This window comes from Gopherus flavomarginatus, chromosome 20 (genome assembly GCF_025201925.1).
Source record: "Gopherus flavomarginatus isolate rGopFla2 chromosome 20, rGopFla2.mat.asm, whole genome shotgun sequence".
Lineage (NCBI taxonomy): Eukaryota > Metazoa > Chordata > Testudines > Testudinidae > Gopherus > Gopherus flavomarginatus.
In genome coordinates this window covers 16,143,222-16,170,616 of record NC_066636.1, presented here as the reverse complement: position 1 = coordinate 16,170,616, position 27,395 = coordinate 16,143,222, and the positions used below count along the sequence as shown (strand labels likewise).

The window sequence follows — 27,395 nt, the reverse complement described above, 5'->3', positions numbered from 1 at the left end:
ATAAGATCCATGTGTTAATGCAAAACAATGTCCAGATGGGAACTGCAGGCATTTCTCCAAGCTCACTCAGCAGACAGATTCTTACTCACTTTAAAAGTGGAAAAAAAACAAACCACCTCATTTCTGGTTCCAAATTGCAGAAAGCACATGACTGATTTTATGCTGCAGTTCCTAGTCAATACAGTGGAGTGAAGTCATTTTCTGGCTTTTTCCTTCGAAACAGAATTTAGTAGAGGGGATCTGAAGTGTCTTTGCTACTTGTACCAGAGGCTGATGTAACTGTACAATTGGTAATAACCTACTGCATGCTAAGGGCACCAGACTTTATCCAACAGCAGTGCTAAGGTTATTCTAGCCCAGTGGTTCTCAAATGTTTGTCCTGGTGACCTCTTTCACACAGCAAGCCTAGAGCTGGGTTTGGGGTGGAGGCTGACAGCTCACAACCCCCCATATCATAACCTTGCAACACCCTGAGGGGGTCTCAACCCCCAGTTTGAGAACCCCTGTTCTAGCCAGAAGGATAAGACAAACTTTTTAAAAAGCTACACAGGTACAGGCCCAATATTCAGGTTCGGTAGAAGTTAGTATTAATGGAAATGTTTTCATGATATTTAAGAATGAAAACTTAAATCTTCCCCTAGAGTGTTAAACCCAAGCAGTAGAATAGAAGCTATTTCAGGAAAACTAAAAACAAAAAGAAGTGCAACTGACCACACAGCTCCATTTCAGTATTATTTCGGTTGTAACAGGCAGAAGGTTTTAAAGGTTTAACATCTAAGATTTTTGTTTTAAATAATATCCCTTCAATCTTTACCTTGGTTGTGAAGAAGATTGCCTACAATTTAAAAACCATCTAGAGGTGTGATGTTAAAAAAAAAACCAACTAAGAACGGTCTATGTAAGACAAGCTCAGATGCCATTGACTTTGAAATCCTTCATTTTAAATCGGATCATCTTCAAAGAGATTCCAGTGCATCAGAAAAAGGACTATGTTACTAAACTAGAAACCTGCTTTAAAAGAAACCTGCGTACTTTGGAAATTTGTCAAAATTGACAGTTCAACATGCGTTATGAGGTTAAAACCTTAAACAACAACCTGCTAGTTCAATTATGATTTTTCAATTAACTACAAACACAGAGTGTGGCAAAGGAGGCTCACGCTAAAAGCTTCAAGATCAACACTGATTAATTACTGCATTTCAGACCCTTCTCTAAACAGACTAGATAACCGAGTATCTCACACCTGTAGAAGCCTCTTTCACACTCAATCAAGCCCTGGACTGGGGGAGGGATAGCTCAGTGGTTTGAGCATTGGCCTGCTAAACCCAGGGGTGTTAGTTCAATCCTTGAGGGGGCGATTTGGGGATTGGCCCTGCTTTGAGCAGGGGGTTGGACTAGATGATCTCTTGAGGTCCCTTCCAACCCTAACAATCTATGATTGACAGCAGCCACAGTACAGGTGCAAAGACAACGCAGTGTGAGCATGAACTTCTGCAGCTATTAGGATAGAGGGAGGGATCCCCCTGAGGGGGAAAGGGAGGTCAGTCCCAGTGGCCTAGTGCATGAGGGTGACAAAATGCAGACAGAGTGCCAAATTCATGTCATGTGGGCCACCAAACATCTGCCAGATAGATCAGAAAGCAACAGGGAGGACTCAGACCAGTCATGTAAAATCTGTGTATCCCAGCCATCAAAGACACACCTTGAGCCCTCCAGTCCAAAGTGGACACACTGATTTAGTCATTAAAAGATTCTCTACAGCAGAGTAAACAGTTTACTTAGCCAACTTTACTGCTGGCAAGTAAGCCTGTCTCTAGGTCAGACTGATAAAATCCTTGCACGGCAGACAGCTAGCAAAACACACAGGCCAATTTAAAATGATCAACTACACATTTCACGGAGACAACGTTCTGGCATACAGCAGAACATCTAAGGCCTCAGGAGCTTCGAAACCTCATCGATTCATTCACCAGGATCTCATAGCAATCAACAGCAAACGTCAAGGAAAGATACTTACGAAGCAGGGCGGTCTTGTCTCAGGTCAATGGTGAAGACCACAGCATCTTCGCCAGCTGATAGGAAAGTGCATGGAGAATCCGGCTCTAGGGCCAGCTGGAAGATAAATGCTTTGGGATTGGATCCCTTTTAACCAACAAGTGGGACAAGACTCCTTCCCTTGTATATCACCCTTCCTTCCACCTGAGATTGGAAAGCACTTCAATGACTCAGCCTCACAAAACCTGGGACAGGCTGATGTATGATTTTTAATCTGTCAGTGGGACTCGGACAGGTGCATCTGCCTTGAGACTGAAGAGGGGAAAACGGCCTCTGAGGCCACATCCCCTGCTTCAAGGAAAGCAGAATGAGCCCCTTAGACCCACTTTGTAGTGTGTTCTGGGACAGAGCCGGCTGAGCGGGGATTCGGTCAGCTTGTTAGAGCAGTTAAAAGTCACATTTTTATATCTGTATGGAAAGACAGGCAGAAGGAGGTCAGTTTGCATTTCCTGCCGCAGTTAGACATGCTGGGTAGGTTTATTCTTAGCACATCACTTCAATGTGACTGTGATCAGACAATGCAAACCCTTCACTGCCTGCTCTTCTTGTATTAAGAGGCGGCCAGGGGTTATTTATCTATTTCAGTAGTACCCAGATTGCTGTTGTGCTTGGTTCTGCAAAGACAGAGGTACGGTCGCTGTCCTCAGCAGTTCACAACCCGAGATTAGGTCTCAGTCACTCGCTTGCTCCTCTGTGACCAGTTATGCAAATATAATCAGCACTTTACATCTGATGAAAATGCTTCTTAAAGAGCCACTGAGGTCCGTCCTATGTCAACAGGGGGCTGGAGCACATGACTTATGAGAAGCTGAGTAACTGGGATTGTTTAGTCTGCAGAAGAGAAGAATGAGGGGGGGATTTGTTAGCTGCTTTCAGCTACCTGAAATGGGGTTCCAGAGAGGATGGAGTTTGGCTGTTCCCAGTGGTAGCAGATGACAGAACAAGGAGTGATGGTCTCAAGCTGCAGCGGGGGAGGTTTAGGTTGGATATTAGGAAAAACTATTTCACTACGAGGGTGGTGACGCACTGGAATGGGTTACCTAGGGAGGTGGTGGAATCTCCTTCCTTAGAGGTTTTTAAAGGTCAGGCTTCACAAAGCCCAGGCTAGGATGATTTCGTTGGGGATTGGTCCTGCTTTCAGGAGGGGATTGGACTAGATGACCTCCTGGAGTCCCTTCCAACCCTGATATTCCAGGCCGCTAACATTTCCACACCTTGCCCAATGGAAGGGCACAGTGGTAAATGTACAGGTGCCTGGTGGCTGTGCTATAGACCAAGCAGATTGCAGCCCATCCTGCCTTCAGTGCAGATGACATGGCCCATTAGTCAATATCCTGCATGTGACTGAGCAGCCCCAACTTGGACTGAGACAGAGCATGCTGCGATATGCAGCTTTCATGGGCCACGGGCCGTGTATTAGAACTCCAAATGCTGCCTTTGGCCTGCACTTTGACAGTCCCCCTCACACCCCGATAAACACACTCCTGCTACAGGTGACCATAAAAACAAGTGGTGCAGCAACAAGCCTCATGAAAGCCAGGAGAGAATTGTTACTGGGCAGCATCTGGCAGGGGAGAAGACCAATGAAAAGGCACAACTCTTTAATTAGGATTGCTAAGTACTTCAGAAGGACTCCACAGGGGATTGGATGCTCAGCAGTGAAATCACAGATTAAATTCAATGCAGGTAAACACATGGCAACGCAAACTGAAAGGCTCCAGGACAATGTGTACTTTCTGCATTTGTTCTGACCTCATAAAGCTAGGAGTCCTAGCCAGCTCCAGAGACTCATCTGCTTTGCACGCAGGAGCCATCAAGAGAGAAAGATGCTAGAGTTGCATTGAGGAGGGGCCAGAGTAGGTGAAAAGGGATGAACTGTGACCCTCTGCCATAGTGTGCTGCAGAGAGCCCAGGAGGAAATCCTCAGCGCCAGGCATTTTCAGAGGAAAGCCCTGGACAGTGAGGGAGTCCAAATCTTACCATCTTCGAAGTGCAACGTGAGACCCATCTCCTTGGGCAGGCGTTCCCTTAGCAGGGACTGGAGAAGGGGCAGGCCAGTTTTTTCAGAGACATGCAACTGAGTTAAAGGAACACATCAGCTTCTGAGGAAATCTACATACCAAGGGAGGAGAAGGCACAGGCCTTTCAAATTAGACGGAGGTTTATATACACTGAAAATAAGGGACAGAGCAGGGTACTGGCCGGTCCCACAGTCACACAGATATAAGCGATTCCTTTTGACACCTCATGAACGAGAAGCCTGGCTGCTATGGGCCCTATCTGTCCCTATGCTCTGGCACCAGACAGAAACAGCAGCCAGTTGGCTCACCTTATGTGAGGCTCCTTTGTGCTGTGCCACGCGCTTGGTGTTTCTGCAGCACTGCGTGGCAGAGAGTTCGGCTACCCGGACCTGGCCATCCCGAGCGCACATGGCTAGAGTTGAGTCGCCACTGTTGGGGAGGAACTTAGCCTGGAGGAGAGCAAAAGGAGATGGTGCGTTCCACTGGGGCTGGGAACACCTGCCCTCCCACAGTCCTTGTGGCTGAAATCCCGCCCACCCTCCACCCCAAACCACAGCAGAAGGATCTGTGGACTGCTCATAAAGGCAAAAAACCCAGGGAGTCCCAAGCTGTAGTGCCACTTCCGACAGCAGGTCACTAGTGCTCTATGCCTCGGTTTCTCCATGTGTAAGATAAGGGGACTGCAGAGGCTGTACAGTACTTCGAACAGGGTTTGAACAATTCTATCCTAGCCAGAGCGATGCCCTGCAGTGTGGGGCAACGCCCTGGCTGAGAAGCCCTGCATTACCTCCATCTCAAGCAGTGATGGAGAGGTGGAGATGCCCACAGGTTTGCCCCTGGACTTGGCCTTTCCTATTAGCCTCTGGGGAGCAGGCTGAGATAAAACATGAAGTCTGTTCCCCACAGCAACCTCTGGCTGCTAGAAAGCCGGAGTTCTCTGCTCTCCCTGCCACTCCAGAGCCTCCTGCGAGCATGGCGGCTGCTCTCCCAAGGCCCTTCTCCACATACAGTTCCTGCCTCCATCGCTTCCCCTAAGGAGCAACGGACCTGATTGCCAGAGTATCTGCTGCTGCTCAGAACCACCTGGGCACCAACTCGGAACAGACCCCGTCGAGGTGCTACTGGCAGACTTGGTTTGCCTTTGGGAGGCTCTTCGCAGCCGTGCCGGCTGGAGACGCTATGAAAGCTCAGTTGGGCCAGCACTGGCTCTCCCACTCGCCAGGGAAAGTGAGGTCCAATAGGACCCTGGAGTCCTGGCACTGAGACACCTGCTCTCCCACCACACAAACACGTTCAGTTACTTTCACCCATTTACAAACGTAACAGAATAACTCAGCTCTTGGCATCCTTCTGAGTGGAGCGGGTGATGCCCCTACCAGCCCCTTCAGCCACCCTCTTCTCTGGGCACACTCAGCCCCACCCTCTCTCACCTGGAAGACGTTGCTCTTGTGGCCACTCTCAAACTCCAGTACCGGCTGTCTCCTGACCCAGTCCCAAACCACCACCTTAAGGTCGTCGCTGCCACTGGCCAGCCACGTGCCACGCTGGTTAAAGTGCAAGGTATTGACACAGCCGCCGTGCCCCTCGAGGCCGTGCTGGAGGTGGAAACGTTGCACAAAGACCCTAGCCCCACAGGCCTCGTAGACAAAGCGTGAGCTGGAGCCCAACTCCCTCTCCCGGAGGGCACGCACAGCCTGCCAGCGGGGCCTAGGAAGAGCAGTTGTCTCCGAGGACACCCAGTCCTCCAGCGCCCGCTCATCATCTGAGGAGTCTTGATCGTGGTTGGCACGCTTGCGCAGGGCACGTCGACGGGACCGCTGCTCCTCCTCCTCCTCCTCCTCCTCTGAGTGGGACCGGTCGTGGGCCCGGTTCTCCTCATTGATCGAATAGTGGCCTGTGTCATCCATGCTGTCTGAGTCCTTTTCCTCTCCCGAGCTCTCCGTGTCTGTGTCCCGGCTCTCTGTGCTGGTGCGGTTGGGACCTACGTCATCCCCAGTGAGGCTCAGGCTGAGGTCAGAGGCCTCTACTTCAATGCCTGAAGAGGTCTCTCGCCCCTCCTCTGCTCCAGACATTTCTTCAGGGCTGCTGGATAAGCTCCCTACACAGGACAGACCACGGGATTGATTCTGGGGTAAATAACTTCACATCTCTACAGCACCAAAGGATTCTCATGTACCCAAAAGCACCACTGAAATGCAGCCACTTCCAGGTTGGAGGCCAGCACAACAGAAGGGGGAGAATATTCCAGCCAAATCCCTACTCCTACAAAAGGGCCATGGGATCGCCAGCGCATACACAGAGTGACCAAGATGTGAGGTTACGGTCTAGTTCGCAGTCCCAGAACCATTTACGCTGCATGGAACTCCATCTAGCTCCCTGAAAGATGGAGCTTTCAAAAACTACGGTTCTAGCCTGGGAAATCTCTGTATTTCACACCTGTTGTTCAGATCACTGGGACATCCCCTCTGGGCAACACTAGCTCAGGAAAAGCCTCTGGCCAATTGTTTCACTGCCATGTGTTACATTTTTAATTGCAGCTTCATTCAGGGATTACAATGTGCCTCCCATTATTTTCTTCCCTTCCCCAATCAAGTCTTGTACCCTCCCTTGCTTTCTTTGTCTCTTGCCATCTCCCTCCCCAACCCCCCCCCCCGAGGATACAATTAACCCTGTTCCTTCCCCTGTCTCTCGCATTTATTAACAGGATCGCAGACTGCTATGAACAAGCTCAGGATTCTGTAACCTCCACTCATTTAGCAACAAAAAAATCTGCCCCACGTTGCAATATCTTGCACAAGGGCTTTAACAAATCTACTCCCACATACAAAGGAGCAGGGTCTAGGCAGATGTAGGACATTACCTGGCATTTGAATCAACAGCTAGCTTTGCCATGCTTCGGGGGGTTCTCTACAGTATTAGGCAACAATCCTGCTTACACAGACACACTCCTCTTCTTCATGACAAAGGCTATCTGAAGGCCAGTTCTGCTTTTTAAGGGTTTCTCTGCCGATTCTCCTCCACCAGAAGATGATCCAGCCATCATCCGATTCAAGGGATTTTGAAGGAGATAATACGGGAGCAGATATTAGGAACAGAGGGCCTAATGCTGCGTCTCCAGAAGTCAACGGAAGTTGTGTCACTGACTTCAGTAGAACCAGGAACTGGTCCAGAGGTCCTATTCTAATCAACTTTGTTAGTGAAGTGATGGAAGAGAAAACACTGATATAGGGACAGAATGAGGGTTTCCCAACGGTGCAGGATACTTAGATAGGACATTTGATTCCCCTATATCACTTTAAATAGCTTATGTAGAGCTAGGTGAACAATTCACAGGGTAAGTGATTTGTTTGGTAAATGTAGCCTCTTTTGCTGCTCCTAAGCAGCCTACCATTTTTGTGGGTGTTCACTAACCAAAGCTATTCAATAAATATTTTGTGCAAAAAAACTCCTGCTGATGGGGGGCTGGTGAGCACTCGAATCACATTATGGAACACTTCAGCGAGGAATGTGTGTGGTCACAGTGTTCATTTCACTTAATAAAATGCATTTTGGTGCCACATCCAATATCTGTGCTGTACAAAAATTGACACTAAAAGCTCTTCATTTGAATATAGGTTCACAACCGGTAAATTTAGAGGGTTGTGAACATGCTTAGAGAAATCACTAAAATGATCCCTAATTTCTTGTTGTTCACTGAGCACTAATCTTAAGTGCAGACAACTCAAACGGGTCTTCACCCCTACCCTTACCATTGGCTATATCTGTTTTTCCATCCGTGCTACTCCCCTTTTCCGACATCTTGTATTTGTTCAGGGTGAACCTGCAATTGAGAAGTTAAAAAAAATATGAGAGTTGGCGAACAGCAAGATGAGGAAGTGGGTATTCACCCACATGCATCTGACGAAGTGGGTATTCACCCACGAAAGCTCATGCTCCAAAACGTCTGTTAATCTATAAGGTGCCACAGGATTCTTTGCTGCTTTTACAGATCCAGACTAACACGGCTACCCCTCTGATACTTGACAGCAAGATGAGAGATCCCCTCCGAGATCATTTCATAAAAGCCATGGCTTTCTACTACAGACTCTGTCTAGTAAGAGTGCACCCCTTTGCAGCAAGCTGCAATGGCTTGACCCAGTGTACTGAGAAACAGTACCCACTTCTCAAACAGGGAAGAACTACTTAAATGAAACTGGACTGTTTACCACAGGACATGTACTATCAAATGCAATATAAAAATGCTAAAAGCCTAACATTTTCTCTAAGGCTGCAGGAGTCAGATTAGCAGAGGAAAAGATACCCGATGTGTTCGTTTCCAATACACTGGGATGTGGGTATTGCAGAAACCTCCATTTCCCCAGTAAATGCCTCCAAACTCCATAGCTCCTTTTTCCTCAAAGGATCCCAAGCTCATCTCCAAGGTGTACAGGGGAACTACTTTGTTGGCCACTTCTGGGATGGAAGGTGGTTGTGCATATTAAAAACTGCAATATTGGATAGCAGTTTACTGTCTACAGAGGACACTTCAGAAACATAATGCCATCACTTAAGGTGGCACTTGGCCAGGACAGTGGGGCCTTTGTACAAACTCTCTGGTAGACCTACCACAAACTATTAATATCCACAAGTGGTCAGGAGCTCAGCTCTCTCTCTCTCCTCTGATACGTGACAACTGGAGCATCAGAGCGCCCCCTTTACACCATGTTGGGGTATGGGTTCAGAATACCAACACTTACTACTAGATGATCTAAATATTTCTTGGATGTCTCCCACCGAAATACTGACTATTTCGTGTACAAGATCAGTGGAAAATACATTATAGTACAGTTATGGCTGCTACCATTGCAGTCCAAAACTAATCTAAGCATAACTTCCGCAAGGCTCTGGTTCTCAGGGGGTAATTCTTCCCCTCCGCCCCCGTCCAACCATTTCCACATCTGTACAGTCCTCCAGCTGCATTCTTCCATGAAGACTGCCTTGACCCAACAGGGAAGCGAAGGTCTCATGACGCAATACATCTGCCTAATTTCTTAAAGCCTTCCATCACATTTCACTATGTGAACCTTCCCCAGTTTCTCCACTTTGGTCCTCGGAGTCCCTTTTCATTTGTATCCTGTCACAAGGCAAGCTCTTTCCATCCAACTCCTGATCCCCAGCTACACTCCACGGAATGATGAGTTATTGATGTTAGCTCTGCGATAACTACGGCACAAAACCCATCCATAACTGAAGAGACCATGTCACTAGCCCATACCACAAAATTAAGCATGTTAGATCTGAAACACAGCTGAGGAAGGGTAGTTTTGAGGTGCAGTTAAGTGCTGACAACAAAGAACTTCTTGGCATCCACAGATTGTAGGATCAAAATATATTTGAGAAGCTTTTTTACCTCAAATCACAGATTTCTAAATACATTCCTACGCACAAGGTCCTTCCAAACCTCAAACACTCAGTTAAGTGTGCAGTAATGTAGTGGGAGTTCAGGGCATTCCCACCGGAAGCCCAACTGCTCTGGAATTTACCCCCCCTCGCTAGTCTGGAGTCCAAGTTTTGACCTTCAGGGCTCATTTATTCTCCCATGCTTTTCCCAGAGCACAGGGGAACTTAGCTGTGAGGTTGGAAGCTCCCTCACACTTGCTGCCATTGCTTAATTAATTGAGCAACATTTTAATTTTACATGCACACATAGTAAATCCAAACCAAAAAGAGAAATAGTGCTCGAGCATTTCCAGCTCCCTCCATTCCAAGGGCATTGTGGAACAGATCTTTAATTACCCCACAGTGACATCACGTGGGATCTCATGCTAGCAATGGCTACTTTTAGTTTCCTTAATGCAAGTCTTAAGCCCACTCACCCAGGCATCTCCAGAATCCCTTCAAAAACCCAACAGGAAAGTTACCAGGGTAGTGACTACATTATCCAGTCAGGTCCTCTACAGAGTTCTTCCCGCCATTCCTGAATTAAATATTCCAGCCCCCTCACCCCAGCCAAGGGTTTTAGCATTAATTCCAAAGGGGAAAATGATTTTTAATCATTAGTTAATAAAACGTAGTCTGGCACCCAGAGCTCTTCCCATGGCAGAGAAATTTCAGTTTGCGGACTGCTAGTGGCAGAGCAGCTATTCAATATTGATCTTTCCATCGAGCTGCAATTAGTAAAAGCTGCTTTCAGGCATTCACTTAAAAGCTGACTGTATCATACTGGTCTATGCCACAGGGATATCCCCCCATACTGGATTTTAGTGATTTTTTTTAAATAGCAAGTATTTAGAAAAGGCAATATTCTCTCTGCTATCGGCCATTTCCAGTGCTGTTAATGGAGCCTGTAATTAACGCAGCTCTGGGCACTTCTCTACTTTGTCCATCAGCATCAATGATACCTGAATATGGCACCACAAAAAAAATACAGCACATTTCCCATGTCAGCAATGGTCTCACAATGTCGTGGGAATCGCTGCTTCCTCTGCAGCAGCAGCTCAGATATAGTCCAACAGGACACCCTGCAAAAACAGTGGCACTATTTGCTCAGTTTATAAGCTCCCCCACAACCCCCAACAAAATAATATCTAAGTCACAACTCCAGTCAAAGTCAGAAGTGGCAAATGTTATTGCCAAAGTGGATCAAAATCAGGATATTTCTCACGTTGCTAGTCCTTTACTTCCTTCCCATTTATAAACGGAGAGTGTGGATGTTTTACATCTTTTTCTTTAGTTTCTTATTCTTAGAATAACGTCTGGGTTTACATAGATTCTACCATGAATGCTTATATGAAGGGGAAAAAAAATACAAGCCCAGGGCCTCAACATCCTTACTGTAAATTCAAACACAAAATTAACCAAAGTTCTATTTATAGCTACCAATCTCTTCTGATACATTGAACATCCACATGTCAAGTAAGCTGAAATGTTTTGGCCAGGCTACATTCCTCCATCAGGGCTTAAAGTTTGAAATCAGACTTGTGCTTTTGAGTCATTTAGGTGATTAGGAAAATTCCATCCTTACAGGACGGATGCTCTTATTTTTGAAAATTCTGACCTGGGTGAATTTTATCTACAATCATTCTGTTGAAGTCTGAATAGATTTTTCATGAACAGTAAGGCAATTTTGGTTTGAAACAGCAGATCTGCCACTTAAGACAAGATTAGTAAAAATAGTTTTAGCCTCAATGCAGCAAACACATATATATACACACTTGATTTCCAGCACATGGATTAAAGGCAGTGGAATTATTCATGAAAATAAGTTTAGCAGCTATTCAAGATCAGGGCCTTAGTTTTCAGTATGTTTTTTTTTGCCTATTTGAATTTTACAAATTTCTGTAATATACCCTAATAGGAATGGCATTTTTTTTTTTTTTTAAGGAATTTGCAACTTGGTTCATTATAAATTTTAATCTAAAGTTGCAATAAAACACATTACAAAATCTCAACCTGACTTAAAAACAAACCATGATGTAAATCATTGATTTCAATGGCCTTGATTTAAATTGCTCCACCCTGGTTATTGCCACCTGCTGGCAGCTCTGTGGCCCACACACAGTTAGTGGATCTCAATCCAGATCTTGAGGACACAAGCGGATCTTTGCTCGCTACCAGTTTTCAGCTGGCCTGATTTGTAGTCTCAACAGAAAAGGCAAAGATTAGATGGCTTAGAGAGAACGAACTCCCACCTCATCCAGCTTACATCCACGAGGTCAGACCTCTAGAGCAGTGCTTAGACACACTGATAGGGTAGGGTCAGGGCCGCCTGCACTGGAACAAACACAGAACAGCAGTTTCCATAAAATATCTTTCACCAGCATGAATTTCACTAGACACCCCGAGGGCCTTCAGATTATTTCTTATACCAGTGCAACACACATTGTACCAAATTCTGGGACTAATCTACGTGAAAGCATCTAGTAGGTGTCATCAATACACATACAAATGGTCATTTTTCAGAATGGAGAGAGGTAAACAGTGATGTCCCCCCAGGGTCTGTACTGGAACGCAGTACTATTCAACGTATTTATAAGTGATCTGGAAAAGGAGGTAAATAGTGAGGTGGCAAAATTTGCAGATGATACAACACTCAGGCAGACTGCGAAGAGCTACAAAAGAATCAGGATGTTTAAATACCTTCTGTGTGTTCCATTCTATGCATCCGATGAAGTGAGCTGTAGCCCACGAAAGCTTATGCTGAAATAAATTTGTTAGTCTCTAAGGTGCCACAAGTACTCCTATTCTTTTTGCGGATACAGACTAACACGGCTGCTACTCTGAAAAATGATTAGGGGTATGGAACAGCTTCCCTATGAGAAGAGATTAAAAAAAACTGACTTTTCAGCTTGGAAAAGAGATGAGTAAGGGGGGATATGATAGAGGTCTATAGATCATGACCATTGTGGAGAAAGTAAATAAGGAAGTGTTATTTACTCCTCCCTCATAACACAAGAACTAAGGGTCACCAAATGAAATTAATAGGCAGCAGGTTTAAAACAAAGAAAAGGAAGTATTTCTTCACACAACGCACAGTCAAACTGTGGAACTCCTTGCCAGAGGATGTTGTGAAGGCCAAGACTATAATAGGGTTCAAAAAAGAACTAGGTAAGTTCATGGAAGAGAGGTCCATCAAAGCTATTAACCAATATGAGCAGGGATGGTGTCCCTAGCCTCTGTTTGCCAGAAGCTTGAAATAGGCGACTTGAGGATTCATTTCCTCTGGGGCATCTGGCATTGGCCACTGTTGGAAGTCAGGATACTCGGCTAGATGGACCTTTGGTCTGACTCAGTATGGCCTTTCTTATACCACGGTAAATTCTGCCCCAGTTTATAACCCTGCAGCTTAATGAAGTCAATGAGATTTCAGAGAATGCCAGCAAGGGACAGCATTTAGCTCAGTGGGTTTTTACAGCAGAGTGAAGTGTTACTCAGATTACTCTCAGTGAAATTGAATCACTAGGGCAATATTTCAAATTGCTGTCAATGAAAGAAACAGACTGTGGTCATTTTAAATTGAGACAATGCTCTGCTTCTCACCCATGCACTCTTCTATGCACTCTTTAAAGAGTAGTCAATTTAGAGGTCACTTCTGTCTATGCATTTGCCATCATTTTGGCATAAACTCTGAATGGTGATTTTCAATTTTGGGTAGCGCAATTTGAGACTCCAGATTTTCAGAAGTGGGTACTCAACACTTTCTGAAAATTGGGCCCTTTTAAAAGTCTCAACTTGGGCATGCAAAAACATTAGTCACTTTCAAAAAGTGTTGGCTGTTCTTTCCAGCCCATTTTCCTTGTTTGCCTGGGGCAGTTCCACACAAGACACACAGGAGGAAAGCATACTTAAAAAAAAAAAAAAAAAAAAAAACAACCCCCCCCCCCCCAACCTCTCTCCTCCCCCGCCCCCACACGAGGACAGTGACTGGCAGGGCCAGTGTATGACAAATACTTCTAATCTGACCAGATTTCAAGCTGATGTTGTCGCTTTTACTGTAACATGCTGAATATATGATATGTACAAGGATTACATTAAACCACCAGAACAACCTTAGCTGGAAGGTTTTTTGGAGTTGGACTATACATTAATAGTGTTAATTATATTTCTCAAGCAATGAGCAGACTGGAAAGCCAGTTAATAGCTTATCTTCAATTCCACTTGGTGAATGCTGCTATGGAACGGAACCTGGCAGTTAAAGTGGATACATTCAGTGGATGTATTAATCTGGAGGATTTGACACATAACACTGAAATATGTAGGTATAGTTCTACTGCTATGGAGATAGCTTTTAAGAGATTCTGTCCTCCTCCCCAAACTACCTACTGAAATCAGTCATTAATACCGTTTCATGGTAACCCTTTGATCAAGGCATATAACAAGAATCCCAATTCAAGAGGAAAGGTGGTCACAGAATATCAGAATTGGAAGGGACCTCAGGAGGTCATCTAGTCCAACCCCCTGTTCAAAGCAGGACCAATCCCCAGACAGATTTTTGCCCTAGATCCCTAAATGGCCCCCTCAAGGATTGAACTCACAGCCTGGGGGTTAGCAGGCAAATGCTCAACCCACTGAGCTATCCCTCCCTGACTGCCTCTCTCACCCTCAACCCCCAGAGGATTATAATCAAAGTTCTGTGAAATTCTATTTTATTTTTCGGGAATTTCACGTTATTTTGTTTTATCCACACTGAGAAGGGGACAGATAAGGGTAGAGGTCATTGCAACCTGGCCATACCACAGCTCAATTTTGGCAAGACAATGGAGAGGCAGCTGGGCCAAATTTGGGCAGTGCTGTGACCCAGTACCTGTGGTGAGACAGGCCTAGTCCCACAGGAGCTGCTGCAGCAGGGTACCTTATACTTCGTTCTATTTTGTATCTGCTCCAATTATAAACCTAGCTAAGAAAAACACTCAGTTGCCTAGCAAGGAACTTCTGATGAGGAGAGATTGCTCCCTCTCGCCTCTCCAACTCCTCTTCCTCTGGCAGTATTAACTCAGCCGCTGTGAAGATGAAAACAGATTGTATCCGTTCGCCCCTCTTCTACATTTAGGTAGCTGAAGGAGTTCAAAATAAGGGCTCTCTAAACTGATTAGTATTTAAGGCAGGCTGGATTCTCTCCAGCTACAGAGACTGTGTGTCAGCCTGTCTAAAATGGGCTATTAGCTATCTGATTCATACACAGTTTAACCTGACAATGAGATTACAATGTACTTAGACTAGGAACTCCTTGAGGCAGGGTCTGGGTGTACAGGGCTGAATACACCACTCAATAATAATAATAAAGGAGATTAAACAGTAGCACTCAAAGATCAAGTAGGAAAGCAGACTAGGAGTTTTGCAGAAGAGGGCCTAGTCTGCAATCCTCGAGAGGGGCAACTAAAGATCTTTTGCCAGTTCTACCAAATCCCTTCACTAGGGTATTCCTTGGCTGTCCTCCTTGGAAGCAATCCGTAGCCTATTCTGGGCCAATTGATCCCTGGGCACCTGGCATGAACCCTAACTGCCCAAGTTATGTGGCTCCTTCTCTGTGCTGCTGTACTAGTTGTGAGCTGCTTAAAGCATGGGGCACTCTCTGGGGGCTTGTGGCAGGGCAGTGCCAGTGGAGGGCACTGAATGTGACTCTACCTTCCCCACAGGTCTGACAAAGCCAGGGCTTGCTGCATCTTTTGGCATGGCAAAGGGGTGAGGAGAGGTCTTTTGCTTATGGCAGGGGTCCCCAATGCGGTGCCTGCAGACATCATGGCGCCCACAGGGGCATCTAAATGTGCCCACATCCTGGCCGGCGGTCGAGCATCTGCCAAAATGCCGCCAAATTTCGGCAGCATTTCAGCAGATGCTCAACCACCCCCATGGTCCTTCATCTAGCGCCCGCCAGACTAAAAGGTTGGGGAACACTGGCTTATGGGGGTAACGGTAGGTTTGGGCTGTGATTTTTCCTCCCATGTTGTGAACAAGATGTCCATCCTTCCCATCTACATATTAAGCACATCTTATAAACAGAGCGCTGATTAAAGTCTTCTCAGGTCTACAAGGGACTTTACTTCAAGTTATTCCAGAAAGTAGCTCATTGGCAGGGACACACTTCTGATGGAGCCTGCCGAAAGGGATGGCTTTAAGGGATGCCTTAAAGATTTTGTGATGGCAGCTACTTCATTCCACACAAAGGTGTACTACAAGAGAAGTGAGTAAAGGTTTTCTCTACAGACATTGAGATGGACACAACGGAGTTACGTAGGTCACCCCAAACGAGTGTCAGACCTCTAGACCCATGCCACTATGTATTCTATTTAAGCCACACATTCCATAGGAAGTTTTTACTAGCGCACATTTTCACATCCCTCTGTAAAGCCAGAGAGATTCCTTTGGACCACGAGTCCAGCTCCAGAGGCATTAGTGGGAGAAGAGAGCCAGGCTGGTTTTAATAGCTTCTAAAAAAGGCTTCTTACTATGCAGTGTAACAGTGTTCAGTCCAGCCTGAAAAGGGCATAAATCAATGCCTTACACCATTGGAAGGAAGAGGAAGTGGCCATTCGTAGATATAACTGTTCATGAAATACAGGATCAGAGACAGAGTCAAGGTTTAGGACTGAATGATGCCCACCAGTGGCTTGGGTCAGTGAGGACGGGCAAACAGGCAGGTGAAATGGTTGAAGGTGCATTGTCGATATAGTTTATCGCATGGTTCTTGCCACCACATGTGGCATCAGCACTTTTTAGCCCCACTACCTGGTATGATCTGTCACTTCCAGGTGACCAATCAAGTTTTACTCAAAGCTCTGTTAGTTGCAGCTGGGCCACGTAGAGCCCCTTCCACTCAAGGCCCTCAAAGTGATTTACAAAGAGCGTTCATCACTCACACCTGAGCTGCCGCATGCCCATCCATAAAGAAACGGCGTCACTCTCAAGGCCACAACACTCAGATGGCAGAGCTGAGAATATATCCCAGGAGTCCTCCTGATGCCTGACTATGTTCCAACTACCAGAGAACAATCCCTCCCCTCACATATGCAAGCTGGTGGCTCGGACAAATCTGTGCTGAGGCAATGGGCAGGGGATCTGCCACGGGGCTGCCTCTCCCTAGTTTCATGGGGCTGACGCAAGACCCCTTTTTGGAACCATACTTCTTAAAGTAGGCCATTAGAGTTGCAAGCTCACAGCACTAGCCCAGCCTGGACTCCTCAACCCTGCTTTTCCTCAGTTCACAGGATTCATGGTTTCTCCTGGGGTCTCCTACCCCAGTTGCCCCTGGCTGGAGGCACAACCCCTTCTTTATTACCCTATGGAGCTCTTACTCCCACCTTCTCCGATCAACTATCACATTCCAAACACTGCAGAACCTTTGCACTGTGACTCTCCATCTGGTTCCCAAAGGCCCCAGATCTACATGCTCCCACTGTTCTAGCCAATCCACCCTCAAACGAGTCCTATGGAGAAGTGGGAAGGTGCAGCATTCCAGCTCCTTTTCCCAGGAAAGGGAAACAGTCAGACTGCTCTGAAGCGTAGTTCTGCAGACACACAGTGAAGGTGGCGACAAGTCCTGGCCCTGCTCCAGTGACCATATGAAGAGAAGGGTGATAGAGGAGGAAAGCTGCTCAGGTGATAGAGGACAACCAGGATCCCTGACCTAACAAAGCAGTTACAGCCAGAGTCAGGGAGAGCACTGGTGGAGTCAGAGGAACAGACAGCCAAGGACTAAGGCCAGGTCTACACTACAGACCTATATCAGTATAACTACATCACTCACAGGTGTGGATTTCACACCCCCTGAGCAATGTAAGTTATATTGACCTAACCCCCACATGTAGATGTTCTCCTGTCAATACAGCACTCTCTCTCATCAACACAGCTACTGCCTTTCGGAGAGGTGGATTCACTATGCTGACAGGAGAAGCTCTCCTGCCAGGCTAGAAGCATCTTCACTTAGGTGCTACAGCTGCATTTTAAGTGTAGACCTGCCCTAATCCTCATGGGGCTCTCCCGAAGAGGGCAAGAAGAAGTTATAAACTCTCCATACACAAAAGAGCAGCAGCACAGAGTAAAAACAAGCTGGGAGGGAGGTGGGTATTTTAACCCAGTTTTCTCCATTAGTCCTATTTAATAGCCTCTATCATCCAGAGTGTATCTACATGAGACTTTTTATTACTAACACAGGGTAGCTAACATTTGTAGAGGCTAGCCTGGACATTCCCCAGACATCAGCGTTTGTAGTTCTCCCACAGGGATCAGCTTAGGGCAGTGGCTCTTACCCTTTTTTCCATCTGCAGACCCCCTAAAAATTTTCCAATGTGGGTGCAGACCCCATTGGAAATATCAGTCCGCAGACCACAGGCTGAAAATCACTGTTCTGTGGTAACGACAAGCTTCTGCAGATCCCTCAGAGTCTCCGTGGACTCTAAAGGATCTGCGGACCACAGGCTGAGAACCACTGGCTTAGGGCAGACAACCATGTATTCTGGAACAAATGTTTGGGAGTGTCCAGACTAGCCTTTACAAAAGTGTTAACTCCCTGAGTTAATTGGTATCCAGAAAAAACAAGCCTCCAGGGTAGAAAGAAATCACAGAAGCATCACTTCCCTACCTAATGGAATGCAACCACCTCTGGGGCAAAACATGGCAGCTGTTTACTAATCTACTGCAACACTGACCAACAGCTTGAGGGAAGGAGGCAGACAGTCACTTGAAACTGCAGGGAGAATATAATTACTGGCGCTGGTGTTTAAATGGCACATTGGGATTAGAAAGATTTAAGTGACGAAACTGGACATGAGTCTGGGATAATATCTTGACTGTGGACAAAAGCGTCATGGGATCTTTGTTATCCATCAACTCAGGTCTCACTGGAACAATGGCAACAGCTCCTTACACACAAGAGGCCTCACTTGGCCAATGGCAAAGGCCAGGAGTAAAGTATAGGTCTAAGGAACTCTTTAGTCTTCAATCTTTAGAGAGAGTGGGGGAGAACCGAAACATTAGGCTACTCAAAACTAAACATCTGGAGGTGATAATTACACTAGCTTTCAAATGCCCAAGGACTGGTGTCCCCAGTGCCTTCATCAAAGACTTGAAGATATCCCTCCACAACAGCGCGCAAAGCCCTCTAGTTCCCTGCAACACAGCACGATCCTTCCAGCTGAGTATCAGCTGGACACTAGGAAACCCACCAACGCAACACTCTAAAAATCAGCTTGACAGGAAGGAGCAAGCAGGCACTTGGGGCCCAGCATCCCAAACAAGTCTCGTTCTCTAGTCATGGAACAAGAAGGGAAAGTAACTCCTGGTCTGCTCTTACTCCAGCACACACATTTCTAACAGCTTGGGATCCTGCACGTTACATGGCTAGACCAGAAATTAAGTGGGGGAAATTGTCATTAAGGCAAAACCCTCACTTGCTCCCTGACCTGCCACAGCTAAGCACGCTGTCTCTGTAGCTCTGCTATATATTTGCATTCCAGTAGTGTCTAGAGCATCAAATCATTGGTGTCCTACAACCAAAGAGAGATGCAACTCCTGCCCGACAGAGCTTACCCTCTGGGCTCCCGTGTACAGACACCAGGATCCTCAATTAAACCTGAACCACCTACATTTTAGTTACAGACAAGATCCTCTTCATGTTAAGCTGGAGAGACGCCATCTCCCCAACAGGCTCCAGTACTCCATATATCGCCACACACTAGATTCCACTACCAGGCAGCAATGCCAGGGGCACTGCCCAGCACAATACCTAGATCACTATAGTCAAAGCCAGCAAGCCTCCCAGTGCAAGGAGGCCAAGGGTCAAGCCACAATGTGCAGGAAGACATTACTGTACCACCCCTTGCAGCTCTCTGATGCTGAAGGAACAGTAAGTAGAGGCAGGTAACAACGCACATGATGCTGCAACACATGGGAAAGTTTTAGACAGCCCTCCCACACCAGCCCCTCGGTGAAAGAACAATCACCCTCCCCTACCTGCCACCCAAGGATGTGTACGCACTCTAAAAGGGTCACTGAATTTAGCCCCCCAACTGTCCTGTGTGGGGCATATTAGCCCCATTGTACACAAGCGGAGAAGAGAACTGAAGGGAATGGCCCAAAGTCAGTATCAGACCCAGAGCATGGAACATCTAGCGCTTGTGCTTCAACCATGAGATTGTCCTTCCTCCTTTAACCTATTGCTTGTTAAAGATGGACAGGAGTCTCGAGCTGGGAGCTGGGCTGGAATTGAGGGCATTTCAGGAGTGAGCCAGCCATTACCATCGGACAGCTTCTAGGAGATCTAGGCCAAGTGTTTATGGATTCACCTTAAACTTACACTTGAGGATTCCCCACATCCTGCACTTACCCCCTGCAGATGGAATACTGCTATGCCCACTGAAAGAGGGGTTTCCATGTTACCCAATGCTAATAAATGGATAGTGGAGAGGAAAGTTAGTCTTGTGCTTAAGGCACAAGACTGGGAGTTGAGAACCGGATTCTATTCCCAACTTTGCTGCAGTCACCTCCTAGCCCTGTGCCTTGAGCGCCCCAGATGTCAAACAGGGATGACGCCTAGTTCCTTGAGTGGAGCTTAAGCACCTTGAGATCACCTCATCTAAAGGTGATGGTTGAGATTTTTGAAGTAGTGAGGGGGCATTAGCCACAATCGCCATTAACTAGAATGGAAGTTGTGAGGCCAAGGCCCCAGTACTGCTATGAACAACATCTACCCGATATTTTTAAAACTGAGAAGCCAACAGGATGCAAGGCACTTTGCAAGCTCTTTCCAGAAGACAGATTCCTAGCTCCAATCAAACAACATTGCGTGCAAGTTCGTGTGCGTTCTGTTTTATATCAGACATACTTGCATGCTTCAGAAGTCTACAATCTAGTAGTGTTCATCAGTAGAAAGCCAATTAGCCCTGATAATCGTCATTTGCAAGGTGGGGGCAAACACTCAATTCCACTTCAGTGGTACGCAATATAAAGTCCAATAACATGATTAAAATACTGCACACCAGCCCATATTAAGAGTGTTGAATTGATATTTATAGCTCCTTAGTTACTGAACAATCCATTATTATAATGGATCTGTAGCTATAAACACACTAATGGACCAGCTTTGCCAGAACATACAGTATCGCAGCCACATTTGGACTAAGCAGCACAGGCACAATGGCTGTGGAGATACGGCAGCAGTATGAAAAATGTCAGGCATTTCTCTGGTCTACTGAAGACTCCCCACCTTCAGGGTCATCCTGATTTCAGTCTGCTTTACCAGACAGCAAAAACCCCATGTGTCTTTGCAGACAGATCCCTGCTGTGAACACAATCCTTTGTATCTGCATACTCTGGATCTCTTGTACACTCTCACCGCCTTGTATTTGTTCATTTGAGGTTCCTATATTTAAGCAGGATTTTCTCCCAAGTACTGGAGCATGGCAACCTGACTCCTTTAAGAGCCAGGGAGGCTGTCAGGTGGTTGAGGCCCAAAACGTACCTTGATGAAGATCTTACACAGCCCAATAACCCTTTCATCGCAACACGCCACTCTAGGAGTACATCAAAAAAGGCAGCACTCTGGACTCTCAGTAGATAGCTGCAGCTAGCCCCGGGCCCCCACCTTCCAAAAGGCACCTTCTACTGTTGAGCACTCAGTTACATTTCAGATGTGTGCAATATGTGAAGCCCAATTACGTAGTATGAAAACCACAGGAAACCCCTACCCCTGGCCAGCTCTCTGCTTTTCTGCCATAGCTGCCCCCTCCACCACCACTCCTTTCTAGGGTATAGCTCTGAGGCCGGCCAGCACTGGCTAATGGCATTCCAGCCAGACAGCTACTGTTCATTCTCTTTCCAAACACCACCACCCCTCAGTATTACAAAAATAATTCAAGAATAAGAGGGATGGGGACATAATTGATATTTACATGATTTTAATTTAAATGAAAATATTTCGATTGCTCTTAAGCCTTGCCTTAGAGTGATGGGGGATTTACAGTGTCCTGGTGCATGAGAACCTGACAGTGAAATTGACCAGACTTAATACTTCTATGGATGCTGTTTACTTTAGTTTCACTGCCTACCCAGAGGAGACAGCACATTTAGCTGCTGAGGAAATCCTTTCAGTTTTAAGAACAGAGCACTCCATGGCACCTTCCAGCCAGAGATGTCAGTGTGTTGCAGAGACGGGCGAGTATCATCATGACCATCTGTAAGACGGGGAACCAGAGACGCAGAGAGGGGAAGTGACTTGCCCAGTGTCAGAGCAAGTCAGTGGCAGAACTGGGAGTAGAAACAAAATCCTCTGACTACTAGCTTGGGGCCTCTTCCACTAAACAAATGTTGCCTCTGACACACAAGAAGCAATTCAATAAACTCAAGGGGACTCTGTTTCTCAACTACAGAAGATTTCTCTTAGTGGAGCCTTCCCAGTGAAGTCTTATCTCAGTTAAGTGACAAGACTTTCTCAAAAGCCTGAAGGGTCTGGAGATGAGTTATTGTGCTGAGACACATCAGTTAAACGCATTACTTAAGCTTGTCAGCGCTTCAAGGTAGAAAAAGCCTTTTTGATGTGTTTGTCCAGCACCTAGCACAATGGGACCCTGATCTACGACTGGGGACCCTATGTGCTACCATGCTGCAAATCTCCTCCTTTCCCTGACCCCTCCCAAACACACATGACCTTTATTTGGCATATTCCATATTAACCAACCAGAGGTTCAAGAGAAAGTCATACCCATGGAAAACCCGGGTAAAGACCACTTACCTAAGCGGCACTAGCTAAATGAGCTCACTGGTAAGCAAAGGTTATGCCAATCCTGTACTGATTAGTCATCAGTCTTTGCCATTCACTGTAATATCCTATTTACAATAGGAACATTTGCTAAAGATCTCCAAATGTTAGCAACACTGGAAGCCTTAAGACATGATCCTGCAGAGAGAACTGCATGAGCCCAGATGTCCTCTTGCCTGGTGCTCTGTGCAGGACCAGGTTCTCCTGTAGACAGACTGCCAGCATTTTTAACAGCATATCATACGAGCAGATCTAACCAAGATGGTGTTAGAAACACCAGAAGTCTGCCTCTCTTAGGGCCTTGAATGCAGTTAATATCAAGAGAGCAGAACCAGTGGTACCAACAGTGGGCATGTTTTTAGGAAGGCTCTCTCTATACTAGGGAAGCTATGGGGCTAACAGGTCCTGAAGATCATACCAAATATGCAGATTTCCCAATTAAGTGCATCCCAATTAAATGGAGAAAACTGTATGATTCTTTTTTAAACTGGCAGTGTGTGTGTTTTACTCAGGACACACACACACACACACACACACACACACGCTTTAATTTCCAGATTCACCCTCTCTTGGGAGCACACAAATCAGATCTTGGCTACTCTTTTCCTTTAAAATCGTAAGGGGGGAAGGGGGAGATAACCCATTAAATTAAGGGTTTCCTTTTAGAGATAAAGCACCTCAAAGCTACCACAAACAGGAACCTTTAAATTACTGCACACAGGCTAGTTCTGAAGCACAATGGAACGGCCTTGTCAATTAATAATATTATTTGACATGCCATATCCAAGGAACTCAATTCAACTCAATGAGGCTTTGACACAACTAGCTTCACAAACGTTGCTGAACGGCAAGAGAGAGATCCCCCTCCGCCATTTGTCAGAGACACTCAGAACCCTTCACATTCAGGTTCACCCCCACCGCATTTGACTCCATTTGGCAGAAGAAGAGAAGATATGATTTGCCTGACATCACACAACCAGGCAGCAAAATGGCCAATGAAAATCAGTGTCAGACACAAGGTAGCGTACACTGGAAAGAACAATCCTTGAGTTAGTCACACACCTTATGGGTTGTCTACACACAAGACCTGTACCCCTTTAGCTGTACCAGTATAGTCAAAGCAGTTCAACACCCTAGTGAGAGCACAGTTATCACAATATAAAAGGTGCTTTATCCCACACCTGGTCTACACTTAAAACTTACACCGGCATAGCTAGGTCAGGCAGCACAGCAGGCGAGGGGGGGGCAGAGGGACGGTATACCATAGTGACAGAGCAACGCTGACAAAAGCCCCAGTCTATGAAAGCTATGCCAACAGAGAGTGTTCCTGTCAGCCCAGCTAATGGGAGGTGGTGTTCCTACACCAGCGTAATGCCTCCTTCACTCACTGCATACTGCATCAACAGTAGGAGGCTACGGGAACGTTTATACTACCTGTCGGATCAGTGGGTAGCAATTGATCTATTGGGGATCGATTTATCGCGTCTAGACGAGATGCGATAAATCGATCCGCGACTCGACGCCCATACTCAACCTCTGCAGGAGAAGCCGCAGCAGCAGACTCACCGCCATGAGGACGGCCAGGTAAATCAAACTAAGATACTTTCACTTCAGCTACGTGACTAGCGTAGCTGAAGTTGCATATCTTAGCTCGATCCTCCCCCACCACCACCACAGACCAGCCCTAAGCAGCTATAGCCTCAGTGTGGCTACTCTTTTTCTCATACAGGTACAAATATACCTGCATACATTGCTTCTATACCTGCAAAAGAGCTCACATGGACAGTTTTCAGTTAAAAACAAAAACAAAAAATCACCCCACTAATCAAAATCAAGAGTGGTCAAACTGTCAAGTGCAGACCAGGCCTTAGTTAATTAGCACTCAGGAAAGAGACTTGGGCACTATTTTTGGACACTTCAATGTGCAATACTGTCAAAGAAAAATAAAACCACCACAACAACCCTAGAGTGTTCTGATGTACAAACAACAGGAAAGGAAATATAAACCTATTCAGAAGTCAATAGGACCGCTTCACCTCGATTACTGTGCTCATTTCTGTCCACTTTATCTCAGGAGGTTCTAAGACAGGTACACCTATGTCACTTAGGGATGTGATTTTTTTTAAGCTAGTTATTCAGGTAAAAGACCTAGAATAAATGCAGTTACACAGTACCGGTATGCGCCACTCCCCTCTCTCATACAAGAGCAGTTATACTGGTATGAGTACCTTTACTGCTATAACTGTGCCCATTTGGAGGGAGATTGTATCTATTTAACTATATTGGTATGGTTATAGCAATACAACTTTCTAACATTGACAACTCCTTCGTTTAGGGAAGATAAGAGACAACAGAGGTACAAACTCAGAAACAGTACAGAAGGAGATCAGGTAATCCTATTTCCCATTTCTAGAGTCATTTCAAGACAGGCATATCCAATTCTCATAAAAGGCAACATGTTTAAAACCAAAAATCAAACAGCACAACTAACACGTGAAACTCATTGCCTCAAGAAATCACTGAGAACAAAAGTTTAGTAAGATTATTAATAGGATTAAACACTTACATGGATAATAAGAACATCCAGTTACATTACATGGGATAAGGAATATTATATATATGCGCGCAGATCATAAGCCAAGTTCCTGGGGTTATGGTATAACCTGTCCATTGGTGATTTCTTCCAGATTAGAGAAAGGTGCAAGAAACCCTTTAAAGGGTAAAGTATCTATTACAGGCGATGCTGGAAACAGGATACTAAACTAACCTGCCCATTGGCAAAGCCTGTATGGCAATTCCTGCGTTCTTACAAAGAGTCAGTGGCAGAAAAGGAAACAAAACCCAGGAGTCCCAATTCCCAATGTGCTGCTTTAACTACTAGAGAACATGGTTTCAAGCATATGAGCAGCAGCTCACTAGCCCAGGTATAACTAGTCACTCACCTTAGAAAAAAAAAAAACAACAACAAGTCCCTAATATTTAAATCACCTGTCAAAAAAAGAAAAAAACACCCCAAAAAACCCAAACAAAACAAAAACACCAAAGGAAAAGAAAAGTTGCTGGCCCCAGGCTGGGCCACATTAGGCTGAACACAAGACAGTTTTAGAGGCACTCACCTTTTCTACTTCTATCCACCACACAGACCCAGCAGCACCTGGGAAACTGGCTCTGTAGATTTGCTGAAAGACTGAAAAAAAAGATACAGTTTAAATTCAAGAAGTGCCATGCATAATGGATCTCACCCTTTTGCACCTACTACTCTGAACTAAAGATAGCTCAGACCGACTTCAACCACCTCATTCCCCCCTGCCAAGTACATGTATGTTTTTGTTTCAATTAAAGATTAAATGCAGCAAAAGTTTTCCATGCCAGCCTAGTGTGTGTGTCGTCGAGGGCCCACATAAAGGGCCCGAGATGGTCACTCTGGGTGAACCCCAGAAAAGACACCTGCTCCCTGCCCCCTAAATACAGCTCACGAGTTTCCCACACATGCCCACACGACACCGTTAAAGCTAAAGCTGGAGGAACAGCCAGGGTTAGCTGCTCTCTGCAGGGCCGAATCATCAGGTAGCCGGGAGGGAGCCAGGTGCAGCTTGGGTCAGGAGGCACCTGAGCCAGAGCATGGAAGGTCCAGGAGCAACCCCCTAAGCACAGAGGAGGGGCCCGAACAGGGGGTAAGGGAGGCCTGGGACCCTCCCAGCGGGGCCGGGGCCTGTACGAGAGAGGGAGGCGGAGGGAGGGGAGTGGGGCGTGTCCCGGGCAGAAGGGGAGGGAGCGGGGCCAGGGCCAGGCCGGGAGTGGAGCAGGTTCGGGCTAGGGGAGCGGAGGGGAGCGGAGCGGGGCTGGGATCTGTCCCGGGAAGGGGAGCGGAGCGGGGCCGGGTCCTGGCTGAGGGAGAAGCGGGTTCAGCCTACAGGAGCAGGGCCTGTCCCGGGAAGGGGCCGGGTCGGGATCTGTCCCGGGAGGGGGAGCGGAGCGGGGTCAGGGCCTGGCTGAGGGTTGGGGGAGGGGAGCGGGGCCGGGGCCTGTCCCGGGAAGGGAAGGGGAGGGGAGCGGGGCCGGGGCCTGTCCCAGGGTTGGGGGAGGGGAGCGGGGCCGGGGCCTGTCCCAGGGTTGGGGGAGGGGAGCGGGGCCGGGGCCTGTCCCAGGGTTGGGGGAGGGGAGCGGGGCCGGGGCCTGTCCCGAGAGGGGGAGGGGAGGGAAGGGGAGCGGGGCCGGGCTGAGGGTTGGGAGCGGGGCCTGTCCCGGGAAGGGGCCGGGTCGGGATCTGTCCCGGGAGGGGGAGGGGGAGGGGAGCGGGGCTGGGGCCGGGCTGAGGGTTGGGGGAGGGGAGCGGGGCCTGTCCCGGGAGGGGGAGGGGAGCAGAGCGGGGCCGGGGCCTGTCCCGGGAGGGGGAGGGGAGCGGGGCCGGGGCCGGGGCCTGTCCCGGGAGGGGGAGGGGAGCGGGGCCGGGGCCGGGGCCTGTCCCGGGAGGGGGAGGGGAGCGGGGCCGGGGCCTGTCCCGGGAGGGGGCCGGGTCGGGATCTGTCCCGGGAGGGAGGGGGCCGGGCCGGGCCGAGGGACCCGGGCCCGCTCGGGCCGAGGCTCCGGGGGACGCGGACGGACCCTACTCTCAGCGGCCCCGGGCCCGCTCAGGCCGAGATCCTCCTTCCCCGGGCTGCTGCCCAGCCGCCATCTTACTGCGCCGCCTCCCTCCGCCGGGGACGCTTTGCGGCTCCGCCCACGCTTTACGGCAGCGGCGGCTTCGCGACACCCGCTTCCCTCAGTGCCCGGGGATTGTTATTGTAGGGTCGCGGCCCAGGGGGTGGGGCCCAGGCCCTCGTGCTAGGGAAGGGTCTGCCCGCGTCATAGGGTCCCCTCCCCCATTAGACCCCTGTGCTGCTGTAGGGTCCCGTGACCCCCCCCATTGGCTGCACAGTCACATCAGCCTGGTGGGTCATTGCAAGGCCCCCCGCCCCCCTCTCAGCCCCAGGTTGCCAGTGCAGCCTGCCCCTGGGAGCCCTGCTCCGGGATATGACAGCCCCCCCGGGGGGCCAGGGCGGGATTGCCCCTCCACTTGCCTTGGGAGACTCCCTCAGCTGTGCCCAGCA

General features: G+C 47.6%; 1 protein-coding gene across 5 annotated transcripts in view; it reads right to left on the bottom strand.

Annotated features, from left to right (window-relative positions):
- The window catches only part of DCAF8 (DDB1 and CUL4 associated factor 8), a 46,670-nt gene extending 19,644 nt beyond the window's left edge, over window positions 1-27,026 (bottom strand). Inside the window, exons 1-7 of one of the 5 annotated variants that reach the window (XM_050929850.1) lie at window positions 26,911-27,026; window positions 25,422-25,492; window positions 11,747-11,828; window positions 7,826-7,896; window positions 5,507-6,174; window positions 4,385-4,525; window positions 2,018-2,112 (exon numbers count right to left, since the gene is read on the bottom strand). In XM_050929850.1, the coding sequence (XP_050785807.1) occupies window positions 2,018-2,112; window positions 4,385-4,525; window positions 5,507-6,174; window positions 7,826-7,896; window positions 11,747-11,751 (980 nt within the window). In that variant the 5' untranslated portion in view covers window positions 11,752-11,828; window positions 25,422-25,492; window positions 26,911-27,026. Of the gene's footprint in view, window positions 1-2,017; window positions 2,113-4,384; window positions 4,526-5,506; window positions 6,175-6,936; window positions 7,159-7,825; window positions 7,897-11,746; window positions 11,829-25,421; window positions 25,493-26,910 lie in introns of those variants that run through there. The other 4 variants (XM_050929851.1, XM_050929852.1, XM_050929853.1 and 1 more) reach the window with 4 other exon arrangements.
- Between the last annotated feature and the right edge of the window lie 369 nt (window positions 27,027-27,395).